This window comes from Cyprinodon variegatus, unplaced genomic scaffold, assembly GCF_000732505.1.
Source record: "Cyprinodon variegatus isolate N-32 unplaced genomic scaffold, C_variegatus-1.0 Scaffold666, whole genome shotgun sequence".
Lineage (NCBI taxonomy): Eukaryota > Metazoa > Chordata > Actinopteri > Cyprinodontiformes > Cyprinodontidae > Cyprinodon > Cyprinodon variegatus.
The window spans coordinates 445,242-463,665 of record NW_015151119.1 but is presented as its reverse complement, the minus strand read 5'-3'; the positions used below and the strand labels follow the sequence as shown (position 1 = coordinate 463,665).

The following is an 18,424-nucleotide window of genomic DNA, read 5'->3' as shown; positions in this document are numbered from 1 at the left end:
TTTTGAAATATAAAAAAAATATAATTGGATATAAAATTACAATATACAGTTGTTAAAAGAAGGCTAAAATTTAAAGACAACTATGATTAAAAAGACAAATGTAAATCCAATTCCTTTCTGTCAAGCCATCTAAGCTATCAAAGCCTTTTACTGTCATCCATACATTTTCTGTTATCAGTTCATTTAGTTCAGGGTCTCCTTAGGAAGGAAAAATTAAAGACGTGACTCATTGCTTACCTTGGACAGGTTGGCTTTCCATCACAACAGCAACATTTCAGTGCATTTAAAAAAAAATGGCAACAACCTAGAACAAAAAACAACTTTTATTGAGTAAATTGTGAAGAAGGAAAATTAAAAATGAACAATTATATAGAGTAACTCTGATTTTAAGGATTCAGCAAACAGCAGATTTTTATAAAAGAGTCTTTTCTCCTTGATGAAGCCGATGATGGAGGAAAAGTTCCTTTGATGCTCGACTTTAAACTTTAACAGAAAGTCAAAAGGAGATGGTTTATTTGTACTGTGAGTTTGGTGGCACTACAGTGGGTAATAAAGTAGTTATTGGGCAATTTACTACTTATTTATTTTTTAAAAATCCCCTACAATTATATTTGTGCTTATTTCTCAATGTAATTGTAAATTGATCAGGAGGAGATAGTTTGTTTGTACTGTGAGTTTTGTGGCACTAGAGTGTGAAACAGAAAAATTTATGGCCATTTAATGAATTATTTATTGATTAAGATCCCCCAAAATTACATTTTAGCACTTTTTCCCAAATAAAGAGTTGTATGAACAAGGTTTATGTGTGCTGTTATTTTGAAGGGACTGCAACATGCAATCAAATAAGCAATCGCTCCATTACTTTAGGCTTTGTTAAAATCCTTAATTTATTTAAAAGTATTATCTTTCTGCGCCGTTACAGAGAAGCAGGCTGTGCATAGAACACAATGCCGTTCCTCTACCAAAAAGCACAGATTTTTTTTTTTTGTTTTTTTTTTTTTTTTTTTTTTTTTTTAGAAAAATAAGATTGTAGCTCACAGTTTACCTTGCTGTGATTGCAGTGAGGAGCTGGTTTTGTAGAAATTCTAATCATGGAGACCCATATCCATGCTGTTGCTTTGCTTATGATGACGCATATTTTCCTGTTAAAGAGTTCACATCAGTCTCCTTAACCAGTGTATGCATCAGACAGGGTGACGCTGGTAGAGAAGAAAACAAACCTTTTTTTTTCTTAGAAAGGCTTATTTTTACCACCTGCCAAAGGGGGTTCATTACTGACAGTGTTAAGGCAATGACAGTCTAGGGTTCCATTTATGCTATTTTTCCTGGATGGGGCCGCCTTTTTACAGCTGCTTTTTGAATCTCTGCTTCTTTCTCCTTGAACCCCAGTCGGCCTCGGCAGATGGCTCACACTGAGCCTGGTTCTGCTGGAGGTTTCTTCCTGTTTAAAGGGAGGTTTTCCTCTCCACTGTCGCTACAAGCATGCTTAGTGTAAGGGATTGCCTGAGTCAATGAGTTTATTCAATCAACTGGTTTTCCTTAGATAGAAAACTATGAATCAATTGACTGTATGATCTGGTTGAACTGTAAAGTGCCTTGAGATGACATGTGTTGTGAATTGGCGCTATAGAAATAAACTGAATTAAATTGAATTAAAAATGTGTACTCTGCCTAAAAAGAAATAACCAAACTGTTGCATATTTAAATTGAATTAGATGAAATAGCAATTAAACATCGGAATCCACGAACTTTTGCAGTTAACGTGAAAGAAACCCAAAAAACAGGACCACTTAAATCCAAAATAGTACTTTATTGCCTTTATTGTAATCTAAGTATTTTTACACTATGTATCTTCTTTTAAAAAAGACGTGACACGTCGGTCTTTAAATTTGTTTCTAGTTATTTTTTCTATTTTTTGCGCACCGTTATTAATTGATGATCTAGGCTGACTGAGGACCGATGAAGGTAAAGCCTGGGTGGGGGGAGAGGAGGAGGAGGAAAGGAGGTGTGGGAGGAGGAGGACTTCTGGCGCGGAGCTGCTCTCTCCATCCGGAGCGCAGGGCGCACAGAGTCAGCGCAGCAGACCTGCCTGAGATCATCGCTGCTTTCTGAAGACCTCTTTTCACATCAGTTTTTTAAACATCCTAACCCTTAATCCTCCTGTTGATTTAGAGGATTATGTTCTCCAGAGGTATTTGCCTATTTTTGCCCTGCATGTTGCTGGAACCTGTGAGTATTTGCCTCCCTGAGTTTTCTCATGGCTTAAACTTTTCGCTGGTTTTACAGTTTTAAAGTGCGCTTCCATTGGCTGGCTAATTTGGGCGATGTCAGCCTGACCTTGTAAATGTTGTAGTTGTAAATCCTAACTAATCAGCTGTCTGTGATGTCCTCCAAAGTGTGGTTGGAGGCAGGACGCACCAAACTGCTCCCGGGATCATCTGAATTTACGCACTGATCCACGTGTATCCGAGAAATGACGAATTTACCATATTTTATCATCTGTTTATAGGATAAAATATTTTATATTTTATCTTAGTACATCTATTTTTACTTCTAATTTGTCACAAAGTGCTCTATTTTCTGTGGATTTTGGCAACAACCTTTAGGGAGGTGTGTATTTTAGTTTTTGTTTTATCACCAGGGATGGTGACAGAAAAAATCACCAAGCCGGACACCATGGTTACAGCCTTCTTTGTCTCTCTCCTCTGATCTTTCATGCCTTCCATCCACTGAGCTGTGTGTTTTACAAGTTTTATGAATCATGCTGGAATTCATTAGGGGGTCTTATCTCTGTGAGTAACAGATTTGTGCGCAAAAAGAGTGTTTCATCTCCTTGGATATAAATAAATTAAAGCAGGGTATTTTTAAAGGTGAGATCCTCCTCCTCTTCCTCCTCACAACTTGCACAACTAAAAGGGAGCTCTGATCCATCACCTTTCCGCATGCTCTATTACCAAATTATAGCTCTAGGACATACAAGAAAAGAAACTCCTTTACCCCAGGAGGAAGGAAAATGTGTAACTGTCACCTAAGACAGTGAGTCACCTTATGCACCAGTCTGAATAAAACACAAAGACAAAAAGAAAAAAAACCTCATCCAGCAAGGTAGGAGTAATAAATCTTTGGGATCATGTAAAACACTTATATGGAGCACAGTATGCACAATCTTTGAAACCTTTACAATAATAATCTGTTTTGTGCATTTGAATGAATCCCCCTGAACACCGAAACCCCAAAATAGAAAAAAGCCCTATAGGGAAATCCGCTCATTCGAGTACGTACAGCCTTTACATCTTTAAATAAAAATATGAAAAATATGGCATTGATTTGTATGCAGCTCTTTTTCCCTGACAGCCTCAAATACATTGTTTTGCAACAAGGTGCCCTGCAAAAAATAATTTCAGACCTTGAATGTTTTTCTGTTAAAATTTGGAAAAAGAATGTGGCACGCATATGTATGCAGCTGCCTTTTACTCTGTCACTACTCACAAGAAAATGAACAGCACCAACAATTAAGAAGTCACCTTGGAAAGGTATTCATGCTCTAAAGTATCTCAAAGATACAGAAGGGATTTGTGCTTTGACCCCTTTGATCTGCATAAAAAAACAATGCAATCATTTACCTATAGTTTGTAGATAAGAGGTGTTTAAAAAAAAAACTTAAAGTTACTTATTTCGTCTCTTCATATATCAATATGTGGACAATGACATGCAAAGCTGAAGCGAAAATCTTATTTTTTAAAAATAATCGTAAATATCCCATATTTTGACTGATCCAGCTGTATTTGATGCTAAAACAATCAATCATTGTATCATGGAGTAACCCAGAAAAATGACAGGTTTGCTTTTTAGAAAAAATAATTATACTCTACGGACACAGACCAGCCCAGCTCACCAACTGGGTCAATTTGTGTTGGTCTTATCTAATAAAAGACACATGCAAATATTTCTCCTTGTCAAGAAAAAAAAGCCAGTGGGGTTTTTCTTATCTATGGAAATTATGTCGTGGAAAACTTCCTTAAATTCCTGTAATCCTGCTATTAAACAAAGCAACCAGTCAGTATCTTGCGTTTTTATCAAGTAACTGGACTATTGCTTTCTCTTTTGAAAAGATTTTACAATTTGTCAACTTCAGAGATTGCGTCTAATCATCAAACTTACAAAAGCCTTGCGAAAAGCAATCATACCCCTTAAATTCTTTTACAATTTTGTCACACTTCATTGAATTTTATCAGGATGAACTAAAATTAATCTTTCTCTGCAAAAATCTGAAAATGTTGAAATACATTTAGTACACTTTCATTTGTAAATGCAAAAGTCAATGTGCACAAAAAAAATAGTATATATATATATATGAGGTCCCATAAACCATATGCCATAAATATGGTGAAACATGGTGTTAGCGGCGTTATGCTGCAGGGCTGTTTTTCATTTACAGAGATGGGGAGGTAGATAGAGCTAATTATGTAAATTATGAATTAGGGTTTTGCAAATCATTTGAAGATCTCTTGCTGCCTTAAATTCTATAGTACTGAACAGAAAATGCAAAATGATGTGATATGTTGTGTCCCCAGGTGTATTCAGCGCAGAGTCCGATGTGTGACCTAATTCTGGAAATAGAGAAGGAGCAAGCCTTGTGCCACACTCAGATCGAGAACAATACGACAGGTATGTGGGTTTTGTGTGTGATTTGATGTGCATCACATTATTTTGGTTGTTGCCACCATTTCTTTTCATTATGCTTTGTGCATCACAAAACTGGGTTATTATTGACACAAAAAGCACAAAAGAAGCTGTTCAAACGCCCCCTGGCTTTACATTATAACCTGCGTGGTTGAACACAGTTGTTCCTCCTCATTTTAGACTCTAATCATGCATGCACAATCACAACTACCTTTTACTTTTAGAAGCCTCCCAAAAGTATTCATAGCTCTTGAGATTTTAAGCTTTTGGTCCCTTTGAAACTATAAATTTTATGTATTTTATGTGGCACAAAGTAACACCCCAAAACATTCCATTTTTTTTTCTTATATATTATTTCCACTTTCCATTACTGAGATAAAGGATGATTGGTTTTCTAAAACTATAGGTTAGGCCGGTAACTCTGGAGCAGCTGTAGGGATCCACAGGAGGACAGGTTATCTTCCAGCAGACCTGTGATCCTTAACATACAGCCAGAACCACAATAATGAGTTTAGGAGTTTGAAGATGATAAAACTGACTAGTTTAAGTAGTTAATCTTCAGTCTTTCTTGAAGGTTTTATGCAACAGGACAACACTGATGTTCCATCTTTCCATTGCTTACCAGTCTCATTCAGTGTCTGATCAATCTATATCGGTGGTTGAACAACAGCCCGTTCTTCCTTTAAAGCTGTGCGATTTTTTTGCGATTTTTGTGCGATTTTTGTGCGATTTTTTTAATTGCACACAGCTACAGCTCACACTGTATGACAAAACCCTCTGATGCGATCTACCTGCTCACACTGTATGTTTAAAAACCAAATCGGTTTCAGCTCCGCAGTGAGATGGTGCTACTTAGACTCGTCTATCCTGGAAGCCAAACGAGTAGAAGAAGAATGTGAAGCTCACCAGAGTGAAACACGCTGCCTTGGCAATTTGTGCTATTTTCTGTGCTGAAAGCCCTGTAAAGAAAAGGCGATGACGTATTTGGAAAAAGACATGGCCGAGCAAACGTTGCTACTACGGTCTGTCAGTTTTACAGAAAGAACTCCATTTCTCTCGCACCCCCGCCATGCTTCTGTGTTTTCCTCTGAAATGTAGATGAAGAAGAAGAAGAAGAATCCTTGTTTGCCCACTGAGCGATTTGCTCACAACGGCCGACTGAAAATCAAACATGTTTGATTTTCTCTTGACCTCACGATTCCTGATTGGGGGGTGGTCGTGAGAGGCTGATCGCCCCTCATATACCACACGATGCACGATCAGGCTGAAAGTCGGGACGATCGAAAAGTGTTTGCACGACTGGAAAGTCAGCCCGAAAAGGGCAAAAAATTTAAGCCCGGCTTAAAAGGACACCAGTCCACCAAAGAGCAATTCAAAGACATACAGACACACATATTTGACCAACATTTCTGATTTTTATCTGTGGGAGGAAGCCAGGGAACATTAAAACTCCATGTTGAAAGGCCCCAGCTGGGATTGAAGGACCTTCTCGCTTCAACTGCGGCAACAATTACACCAACATACAGCCTCAGTTATATTAGTCATGTTTTTTTTCTATTTCCATCAATAGGAAGTAAGAAAAAAGCAGGATTCTGAATCTGAAAATGTTTAATATGTCATTGCATTTATCCCTTGACTGTTTTTTCTCCCCAAAAACCTAACCACATACATAAATTGCAGTTATTTAAAACGAACAAGCAAATATTTTTGAATCTCTTTTAAGGAAAATGTGATCATATCTCAAATTTCCATGCAGCTTTGGTAGCCACAGAGAATTTTAATCCAGGATAGCAAAACAAAAGTGTTCACTTTCCCCCTGGTTAGCTCACAGCTCATGCATGTGTTAAAATGGCCTAGTCAAAGTCCAGGTCTAACTAACTCCAGCTAAATTCTGTCAGAAGAGTGATATTTAAAACAGTCTCTATCCAGTCATGACATAACCTGAGCTGTTTTGGAAAGAATGACCTGAATGTGTGAGCTGGAAAAGAAATCCCTTGAAAATCTGCAGCTTAAACAACAACAACTAGTTTTATAAAACACAGAGTCGTGGCCTGAAGATGAACTTACACTAAACCCATCAAAGTTTGACAAAATGTTGGAAAATGAAAGGGAATAGGTTTCTAGACCGAAGGGTGGGTGGTAACTAGTTACATTTACTTAGTTACATTTACTTGAGTAACTTAAAAAAATAACCTCAAGGAGTAGTTTTAAAGCATTGTACTTATTACTTTTACTTGAGTAAAAATATGGTAAAATAACACTATTCTTACTTGGGTAAAACATCTGGCTACTTTGGTTTACTGTTGTAAACAAGAATGCACCATCGAGAGACACAGTTTTTTCTTTTTTGTACTCAAGGCTTAATAGTAAAACATTATTTTGCATCTGCTGAGTCCGCCGTGTCATTTGGAGGTTAAGTAAAAATACAATAAACTGTAATTCAACCTAGTCTTACTTACTCTTACTATTGATATAATTCATTTTAACTCAAAAAGTGCATTTTGATTAGTTTTAATTCCACATGAATATTTAATTATGTTATTGCTTATTCTATCACTTAAAGGTATAGTGGAGGATTTTGTTTTTCTGGGTGGATCATCTAAATAAGTGGTCCTCCTAACTGTCAATCATTCTTGTGATATGTTTACATAAGGTCGTCCTACGTGCTCGTTCCCATTTTCACTAACCGGTGGTGAGTCTGACATAGTGGAAAAATGCAAATCTTCTTTTGGAAAGTAAACTTGTATGAGGGATGCACACAACAGCTTTTAAACAGAGCGTGCACATTGAGAAATGGGCTCATGCATGCTCTCACATACATTCTTTTAAATGGAGAGTGCGGGTGTTTTATAAAATTTGTGAAAATGCTCCGCAATACCTTTAAATATTTTGTTCAGTTTGACACCATTTTGTAAAATATAATACAGTAAGTAGATTAGTCACTTGGTGCTTGAGTAGAATAATTTTATACTCTTACTTGAGTAATTTCTTTAAATGCTACCTTTTAGATTTAGTATAGTAAAAATTTGAAAAAAAAGTACCCTTGTTGAATACTCTACCTGCCTCTGTATGGAGTTCAACGTGCAGCACAATTTCCTCTCACTGTGAGTGTAGAAAGCCCTCCTTTGAAAGCAAAACAAATCGATCAGGACCAGTACATACATTTACATAAATCACATCTAATAAAAGAAGAAAGTAATTAATGATAAATGTGCAAGAATAAACCTCACTTTGGTTATCTGCTGTTTTGTTCTTGATTGGTTCTTAATTAAATGTGCTGAAGTATGGCACTCTGTACCTGAAGCACACAGCCCGGCATTTTATTTTACTCATTTATGATTTCGCTCCAAGTCATTGCTTTTTCTTGGCGGCAGAAATATTGCAGAGATGTTGATATGTTTTTTTTTTTCACACCCTGCAATGGTCATTTAACTCCCGTTACAGTTTTAAATTAGCTATCATTTGCTGCGTGTAAGTTCCATTAGGTCGGAGCGTGGCTGGTTCCTGTGAGCTTTTGTTTTGATAGATTATTGAGCAGGTGTGGATGTGGATGGTGCTGTGACCTGATTCTGCATTCACACTGTGGAAAGTTAGAGTCATGTGTTGAATTCAAACAGCAGTGAGTGATGAAAGCCGGGTATCTGTTTGAATAGTCATGGTGGCAGCCTGTTACCTTGGGTTATAGACTCAGGTTTATAGTGATCGCTGACAGGAGGTTACGCTTTCTGACTGCCATGGAAACACCATCTAGAGCTTCATCAGGCTGCTGTTTGTCACCGAGGAGATTTAAATGTAAAGTTCTGCTTCATCTTGACAAAGACTGATTTGGATTTACAGTTTTTTCATCTTTTGACTGTGCATCACCTTTATTACTTTATCTCTTATCCCTCTTTTTTCTGGTTAGGCTGCAATATCACTTGGGACAAGATCACATGCTGGCCCGCCGCTGACGTCGGAGAGGTGGTTACCATCCCATGCCCCAAGTATCTCTTCTACTTCACCAGCAATGCTCTTCCTCGTAAGTCTCCAGTTTATAAATTACATTTCTTTTGTTGGAGTGTCCTGATATCTTCATGATTTCTATAAAGATTTCTAAGCAGTTTTCTGTTGTTTTAGATGCACACTACCAAACCTGGGAACTGCTTTTTATAACTATCTCTTTACAAGTCAACTTATTTCTGCAAATTAAAACTTTTTTTTTTTAAGTCTATCAGTTCAGACTAAATGCAGTGTGTGAATTCAGCGATAATATGTGGTTATTAATTCACATTCTCTGCCTTCTTTCTATAAAACATGTATATAAATGTATTCTTGATCAGACCATATTGTCCCGAAAGTTAGAACATTTCTATTTTAAAAAAAATCCTGTCTTAAAATCTGTGTTTGTTTTTTTTCATTATCTTATGCAGGCCAGTTAATTATACGTCAGCTTGTACACCTAAATTCGGCCAATCATACATCAACGGTCATCTGTTAATCAATTTCTTTTTCGGTCATTGCATAGTTATTTATGGGCAAATACATGACACAACTGTAATAATGAATGTAGTCTTTTGGCCAACTTTTATTAATGTATTAGATTTCAGAAATATGATTTTGTTGTACCTTGTTGTCATGAACTTTTATTTTTCTAAACAAGGTAAGCCTATCTAGGGAGCTCTATTATGTCTAGCTGGGACTTGTCACTTCGTACTTCCAGGTGTACTAACAGTTCTCTACAAGAATGCATCTTATTCTTAATTACTTCAAGGTTAAGGTTTTGCAGCACAGCAATGTCTTTTTGGTATTTTGGTGGCTTAAAAAGATTATTTATATTTGACTCTAAATGCACAAAACAAAAATGGAGAAAAAAATACAAATTGAAATGCAAACTGTATTTTGTATTTTCTCAAATAGCTTGCAGGAGGGTGTCTGCCTCTCCTTTTATACTGCATCTTTGCCAATGTCTGCCTAACTGGCTTTGGTAGTTGATAACATTGTACATTTGATTATACCTTGTTTCATGCTTTAGGTTTCTTTTCAACATTAAAAAAAATGTATGAATATTCCCTTTATGAAGCTTTAAGACTTGGTTGCCTGATGATTGTTCTTTTTCTCATGGTGCTAGGAATTTAAACCTTTCATTGTTAGCCAGGATCCTTAAATATTTAAAAGGCTAAGGTTTTTGACAGTTTGCCCTTGTTAAAGATTATATAGGCTTGTTTGATTGGACACTAAACATTCTCAAATATTGGCTTAACTTCTTTTTTTGTCCAAGCCTTATCAGTGCACCTTTGTTTGCTCTGATGCAGAATGTGTCAGTGCATAAAGGATCTTTTGATCTACTGCTGTCCACTGGTATTTCACACATAAAAAAATAAAAAACAGTTTTGTGGAAAAACAAAATTGTCTATACCTAAAACACTTAAAACTGAATTAATTTAGGTCCATAGAGTTCACAGTTAAGGATCGACCTGCATTGGGGCTCGAACTCAGAACCTCAGGATACCAAGATCTATGCCCTAACAACTAGGCCGCCACTCCCGAAAAAGCGACGACAGGATTGATTTTTAACTTTATGTAGGTTTCTAATTCTGTTTCAGCATATACGTTGATTAAGTCATCACTTAAGAACACCCATCTGAACCTTTCTCAGAGAGAAAAGATACATGTAATGAAATATGCTAATGTGCTTTGTTTTCTTTCTGATCACTCAATGGTCAGTGAGTCTAATATAATTTACCCATTTAAATGGCTAAGGCCTTCAATGTATATAGTCCAGTTTAAATACAACTAAACATACATAGCTTACCAACTACAAGTAAATACAAAGATAGATATATGTAAAACGGTATGTATCTACAGTATGACAATCCAGTCACCAAGTTTTTTTCTTTATGGGGAAGTGTTGCCTTTTTGAAGCTAAAATGTACTCATATTTTATCATTTTGATGCACAACTTTGGCTTAAATCTGCATTTCTTTCTGTAGTTGACAGAAATATGCGTAGTTTTCATTGAAATTATCAAGCTCTATACTGTATGTGAAACGAAAACTGGAAATATGGAGCGCAGAGATTGTCTCACTGGTCTTATGATGTAAATTGGCTCCACGATCACACACTGTTATCTCAATATATGGCACAATTGAGCGACAGGAGATAAACAATTCTCAAAGCACCATCAGAGACATGCTGTTTGTTTGTCTTTCTTTAATGTATGAGAGTCTTGCAGTGATGCAATGCTAATTATGTAGGAACTAAACCAGTGTGTGAGGAAATTTACTGGCTGATTTGTAGGATGATTGGATTGTACTTCCTAAAGCGATTCTCACAGGAGATCCCAGCATCTCTCAGTGTGTACCTAATTGTCACACCAAGTCTTTTTGGTTTAATTATGCTGTAAGACTTAAAGGACCCATTTGTATTCAGTTTTCAGTTAAACCTCAATGTTAAAAAAACAAAACACTAAGGTTTAACTGAATACTGAAAAACTTTGCCTTTTATAAAGACTGTCCATCTGTTTAGTTATTTAAAAAAAAATTTTTTTCAAAATTTTTTTTTCTACAACAGCTACCACTGCTTTCTAAATGTATAACTAGAGTTGTGCTATTAGTAAAAGGATAATTTACCAGCCTGAACTCTAAAGACGGCGCTTTGGCTTTGATACCTTAATGTTTCCACAGCTATTTTTAAGAATATATGCATGTCTCTACCTTTATAAATAATGTTCCTTTTAAAGCTAACAATAATATACATTTTTTTTTTGCATTTTCTGGCATTATAAATAAAATCTTCTACGTACTTTTATAATATTTTACCAAGGAGACCAAAAAAAAAAAAAAATGATGCTCATAACTGATAAAAGTAAGGGAAATATAGATCTAAATATCAGACGGATGGTATTATATTTAAATACTTGTTCAGTAGATCCACCATTCACTGAAGATACTATTCATTCATCATCCCAGTCTTGATTATAAAGCAAGATAAAGAATCAGTGACTTTATTGCAGAAACTAGTTGCCTTGGATTTCATTCAGGGGTGTTTATGAGTAAAAGGATCTGCATGCAAATATATGTCATACTCCCAAACTCTTTTATTGGTAAAAACATCCATAAAACTTACATTAACTTACAAAAGCTGCACTACTTTTTTATGATGAGTCGCATTAAACTTCATTAGTATTGATTGATAATGTGACCAAATGTCCACAACTGTGCATGAATGTGTGTCTATTGCCTCGCGTTATGTATCTCGCTATTGTCCAAGGTTCGACTAAAATGATTAAAAGACGGATTGATATATTCAACCTTGAGCCAGAGGAACCATCTGTCTGGTGCTTTGATCCAATACAGTGTTTTGTACGTCAGGTTTCGGGGGTTGAGATGGGGTTAGATCCAAGATTTACGATGAGCTTATAAAGAGTTCAGTTCCGAGAAGCAGGCTTCTGTGGGAAGCTTTGCTTTGACCCAGATGGGAGCTGGTGTGACCTAGGCCAACGCAGCACTCCAGGGAAAAGATGGAAGGAAAGATTCAAAAGCATCAGTTTCTTGAGGCTGTTAAAAGGAAATATATGTTTACTAGACATGTCGAAGAATCAGAGGATCAACTAGGCCCTGATGGCGTTAGGACAGGAGGAAGAGCAAGGGGGTCTCAACAGAGAGAAGCATTACTATAGATGACCTTTTGTTGCAGATGATATCTGTAAATCACCTAATTAGTGCAGGTCTGTTGGCTAAACATGCTCTGCTCCCAGGTTATAAAAGGAAGTCACAAGTAGGGGATGATGAATAATCTTAGATTGTGTACATTGTGAACTATTTTTGAAGCTCTATAAATCAGTATTGGAGGAGCAAAGAAATTTCATATTCTTATTCCACCATTGTGCGTTTGTTCTTATTTACCTTGAGAGTTTACAGGAACATAATGAATGCCTGCGCATGCTTTATTTTTGTAGATATTATTGAAAAACTGGATAAAGGTCAGTTCAGTTTCACTGTTGGGAAAAGTTGGGAAAGACTGAAGCTATTGACACATCCTGAGCCCTTCTTTTTATAAGGCTCACGCAGTAAAAACAAGCATTACGAAACACGGCGCCACAGAGATTGAGGGGCCAAGTCATAAATTTAGCTAAGACAGCTTGCCATTCTCATGAACTCTTTACCTAGTAGGTTGAACGCAAATACGCAGTCATTCATCTCTTTAATGACAAGGGAGTCTAATCTACTCTCCAGGCTCACAGTGACAAAGTACCTGGATGTCAATGCTTTTACCTGCTTACCGTAAAGCTGCTGAGGATAATATTATTCCCCTAACATCCGTCTTTCCTCCAGAAGTAACCAGTGCCTGTGATGTATTTGGGTAGATAACAATGACAGAACTGGTGTAGAAATAGATAGGTTAAAAAACAAACAACTACTTTGAACTAATTTGGGCTCCATTGTCGCGTATGGAGCTGAAAATCCTCTGCGTCTGTTTTTCAGGAATGATGAAAGCATTCTTCTGGACGTCCCTCAAACACACCAAATCCAGTGGTAGCATTGGCTGAAACAGCAGGGGCTTATCTCCCTCTTTATGTCTTGTCATATTGTTTGAAGAAGCTAAGCCTCATTCTCCTCTGCAGTGTGCCGCTCAGGTATTTGTGAGCTGACCAACGTCAATGCCGAAAAACTTTCTTAGACTCTGAACCGTTTCCCAACTTGGCTTCGATTCAATAGAGGCAGCGTAAAGTGATATGGTTGGGAAATGTTAGAGAAGTCCAACATTTTGATGTGCAGAGCAACGTGAAGCAATCAGATTGTCACCAGCGTTCCTTATCGTCCCAAAATGAGATGAGGACACTTCACAGATAACCGACTGAATTCTTCATTTCAGTTTTTATTTAAAAGTGAAAATTTCCATATTAGAAAGAACAGCAACAGATACTGCAGAGCATTCACTCATTAGTTCTGGATAGATTTTGCAGGGGCCTGGAGCAAATCACTGATAATAGGCTGATGAGAAAAACAGCTAGATACTTCAAGCTTCCCTGTCCAGACGGACTTGACAAATTCTAGCTTCACAATAACAACCAACAAATCAAACAGGGGCAGTAAGGAGCACATGGACCATGTATCTCATTACCAATGATCCTTGGAGGGATATCTTCTCTGAACTTTGTGATGTCTGTCTTTTATATCTAGTCTGTCTCTAAATGAAGCACATATACACTTCTGCTTTAATTCTCCTTCTGTGCCATTCCCAAAGAAAATCTGCCTTATCTGCTTAAAAGATTCTAGCCACATACACTTACCCTAGTTTGGATGTCTGGCTTTAAGAAGACAGTTCCAAACTGCAATAAGGAGCAAAGTACAGCAAGGACAGAGCTAATTTGATCCCCAATGTTTATGTACTACTAGAATCGGGCCACTGGTGCTCAGAGAATGCACATACTTAGAGGATAGGAACATCAGCATAGCAGGACTATTTTTAACATGCATAATTTGAGAAACTATTTGTCATTTTTTAAGTTCAAGCTTATGACACAAGGCTAAGTGTAAACCCATCCCATTAATTGTATGCACAGAGGTTCATCATTGTATGTTATCACACTGAAGTGACGATGACGCTTATTGAGATATTTATACGTAAAAAAAAAAAAAAGAAAAAAATCAACTCTGACTTTTTAAATTGACTGTTAAATGGAGTTGAATGTGTTGGTCAAAACATGCGACTGTGAATTGCAATACATTTAAAATTTCACCAAAAAGTTAGTTTAGTTTAGATTTAATACTTAAATTTTGTAATTTAAATAGGAAAGAGGGAAGCTCATTTATTGATTGATTACACAGAGATATAGTGTTTTTTTTTTAAAGCAAATGATATTCGCAAAGTTACAGTTTATTTATAAAAACGGTATCAGACCAAAATAAAGATGTTTTAGAAACATAAGTATCAGCCTACTTAAAACGATATCACCCAGATATTTTAGTTATGACTCCTTTTCCATGAAGTTCTGCATCCTGGCTTAGATTTTCTGTTAAGTTTATCTTAGGCTAGATTTTTGTCGTGGCTATTTCAATCCAGGGGAATTCAAAAGTACTTTATTATTCCAAAAGGGCAATTCCATGTTTTAGTAACTTATAGGGTTTTTTTTTTTCTTTCATCGAGGTGTTGAAGGTGTTTAACAGTTGGCAGGAACAATCTTTTATATCTGAAGGATTCATCTTTGTGAAATAATCTCCAGAGGTTCTAGAGGAGTTCCTGGAACAGAAACAACCCCCTTTATTAGCTTGTTGAGCTTTTTTAAGTCATTTGATCTGATGATATTACGCCAGCAGATAAAGGAGGAAGAGATCATACTCTCCACAATTGGCTTATAGAAGATAATGTATGTAGCTTCTTGCTGCTAACACCAAGGGACCTAAGCTTCCTTAGGAAGTACAGTCTGCTTGGTCCCTTCTTGTAAACAGCTTCACAGTTACGTCTCCGGTCTAGTTTGACGTACAGGTGAACACCAAGGTATTTATAATCCTCCACTTCTTCTCCTATGATATTAACAGGACTCAACCTGTTCTTCTTCTGAACTTTTCAACAATCTCCCTGTGATCAGTCAGACTGTGATTTGATTTCTCAAGAGGAGGTCTTACTTGATAGATGAGTCCTTGACATTTGCATAAAACAAGTCCAAAGTTTGTTTTCTCTGGTGCAGCAGCTGGTAAACTGTTGGAACATCGGCTGTGCAGCATAGAGTGAGGCATGCTTTAAATCACCAGTTATTGTCACAAATACATTTGGCTGTGTGCCAACAGATTACCACACATGCAGTGTTGGCAACGGCAGAAGGTGGAATGTAAAAGGTTACTAGCAGATCACTGGTAAACTCTCTGGACAGATTATATGGTTCTGAAACCAATTGCAAACAGTTTTATATTTTGGCTTCAGTACAAATCTTCATATTAACATGTCCTGGATTAAGTAGTTATCAGTTTATTTGACAATGTGGGCTGAAAATTAATTCAATATCTTCTTAAAGCTCACTGGCAGAATAAGGCACCAAATTTTCTGACTTTTTCTGTTTGATGACTGAGCTGACACAGGAAACTACATAGCAGCTGCCCCAGTGAGTAGTAAACTCAGAAACTTCTCTCTGTTTGTTCCACAGAGCCTTGATTTAAATAAAATGCATTATAATCTGAGCAACACACTATTTCTTTAGCTACTTGATTTAGATAAGATGCCTCTGAAAACTCCATATTAGGGATGCACGATATTGGGATTTTGGCCGATATCCGATATTTTAAAACTCATGTAGCCGATAACCGATATCGATACCGATGTTAAAGCTGGACAAAAATAAGTAGTCATTGAAAATAGCAGTTTTNTGATTGAAAATCATTTAAATACTCTCGATGACATACAAAAAATACATACAGGCTAGGTTTGTGCCAATGTTCTTTTTTTAAAATGAAAACAGGTCACAGACACTGATTTATGCCATAGAAACATATGGCAAGAAGATGGGGAGGCATGTAGTAAAAAATAACAATAAATATGTAGCCAAAAAAAAGGACCCAAATGCAGACACAAAAGCTTGAGGTGGTTTCTTGCAGGCTTCATATAGAATGATGTTCAACAGAAGCAGAAGTCCAAAAACATAAATCCACAAAAAAATAAGAATAAAATGCTGAAAACCAGGAATACACACAACAAGAAGGAGGCAAAGTAATGATGACAAACCAGCAAAGAGTGACTGAACAGAGGCACAATAAATGGGAGAGAGAAACACACCAGGCTAATTAACAGATTGAGAGCAGGTGTGAACTGGAACAAGAAATATCTAAGAACTCAAACACAATCAAAAATAACTAGGACACAAGATTGGAAATAAGACCAATGAAAACTCAGATAAAACTTGAACAGAACCAAAACCATGACACTACAAATACTGACCAATGAACTGGAGGAATTAGCATTCACTTAAATTTCAGACATAATAAAACTATTTTTATTGTGTGTTTTTCATTTCTAATTTTCTTTTTGATATTTTCATTGATGATTAAAAATGAGTAAAAAAGAATAGAAACAGAATAAAATTAAATATTAAACTCAGCCTACTGGTGAGTTGTTCTGTTTTCTGAAGTTGCTGAAGGCACCCCATGTGGTCCTCGACGGCCCCTTGGTACCCGCGGGCGCCATGTTGGTGACCCCTGGTATAGACCATAACAGCAATATTAGAAGATTTTTCAATCAATATAATAATCATGTATTTATGTAATTAACATATGAGTTAAACTATGTATGAGTTAATTAACTTCTAACTGAATTATAAAAGCAGCATGCATTTTTTTTATGATATTCTGACCTATTTCAATATTTCTTTATGTGAGAATTAATTTGCTATTGGGGGCCCCCTGCTGGTTTGGAGGCCCTAATTAATGGTTTGGCAGGAATCTTGTATAACCGTTGCAGAGCCTTAAAGAGCAACACTTCTATTGAAATGTTTTCAGATAATACCACAGTCTTAGTGATATTTGAATGAATTAAGAATTCATAAAAAAAAGAGAAAATGTATTAAGAACAAAGGGTATTTACCTGCCAAATGAAAATTTAACGACAACAGCATAACACATTAAGACGATTGCCCCTTTTTATGTATTTTTATGTTAAATTTGCTGTGTATCTTTCTGTTCAGTTACAGATTTCTTTTTTCATATTTGAGTTTCCTTTCCTTTGTTTTCATATACTTTTGCTCTGTCCTTTCCAGTATGCCTCATTTTTGAATCTCTCCAGTGAGCTTAAATCTCCTTCCTGCTGCTCTCCTTTCTGTCCTTAATATTTTTCCAGCTTGCAGAAATCTTTAGGGCTCCTCTTATCTCCCATGTTTTCCTAAGCTCATTTTCTATTCCTTTTCTTCTCTTCCCCAGTATTTCAGACCACAGATCTTAACTGTAAAGGTGTAATATGTTCATGAAGGAACAACTTTCTGTCTTTAAGATATTTCTCTTCAAAACTGTCACCTCTAACCCACAAGGAAAACACCACTGCCTGACCTCTTGATGTTTGTGTGTTTGTTTAACATACGGATGGAGGCAAATACACATGGGAACTCTCTCTGTATCTCAGAGCCAGTTGGAAATTGATCCCATTCAGCCGGTTTTTCCTTTTCCTTTCAGTGTTTAGGAGTATTCCACAGAGACATATTTATTTCACAGTGACACAATAAGGAGTGAGTTAATGGGATATTTGTTTATTTCCTTTTCGGGAATCCTGGTTCCTGCTTTACTTTTAAATGAAACATGTAAAACACATTATTTGCATGAAATGATAACCCTTCAATCCTTATCTATCTATGCCTTAGGTAATCTGTCAAAGACCTGCACTGTGCATGGCTGGCCCCCAAGCAGCCTGGACTCCTATATAATGGACTGCGGCTACAATCCCAACAGCACTGTGGAAGGACATTCGGTCAGTTTGGCTTCTTGCATAATGTGGTGAAGCAATGTTTAAAGATCTCTGAAAGACTAGCCTGAGTCTGATGTGATGGATGATGTTTTTACAGGGAGAGTTTTACAGCACCATCAAGGTGGGCTACACAATCGGTCACAGCGTTTCCCTTATTTCTCTGATGGCTGCCATCCTCATACTGTGTCTCTTTCGGTAAGGATTATTGTCAAAAGATTCCTTCACACAGTGTTTGGCTTTGTTCAGTCCTTAAAATGTTAAAGGTACTGCCCAACTAAGATGATTAAGAGGCACCGTTTGTGTTTTTTTTTCTACAATA

The 18,424-nt window shown here is 36.6% G+C and overlaps 1 protein-coding gene across 2 annotated transcripts in view; it reads left to right on the top strand.

The window, feature by feature from the left end:
• Nucleotides 1–2,079: 2,079 nt before the first annotated feature.
• Nucleotides 2,080–18,424, top strand: part of LOC107097020 (vasoactive intestinal polypeptide receptor-like) — a 31,872-nt gene continuing 15,527 nt past the window's right edge. For both annotated transcript variants that reach the window (XM_015393983.1, XM_015393982.1), the window contains exons 1-5: nt 2,080–2,229; nt 4,575–4,668; nt 8,588–8,701; nt 18,002–18,108; nt 18,203–18,300. In XM_015393983.1, the coding sequence (XP_015249469.1) occupies nt 2,179–2,229; nt 4,575–4,668; nt 8,588–8,701; nt 18,002–18,108; nt 18,203–18,300 (464 nt within the window). In that variant the 5' untranslated portion in view covers nt 2,080–2,178. The remainder of the gene's footprint in view (nt 2,230–4,574; nt 4,669–8,587; nt 8,702–18,001; nt 18,109–18,202; nt 18,301–18,424) is intronic.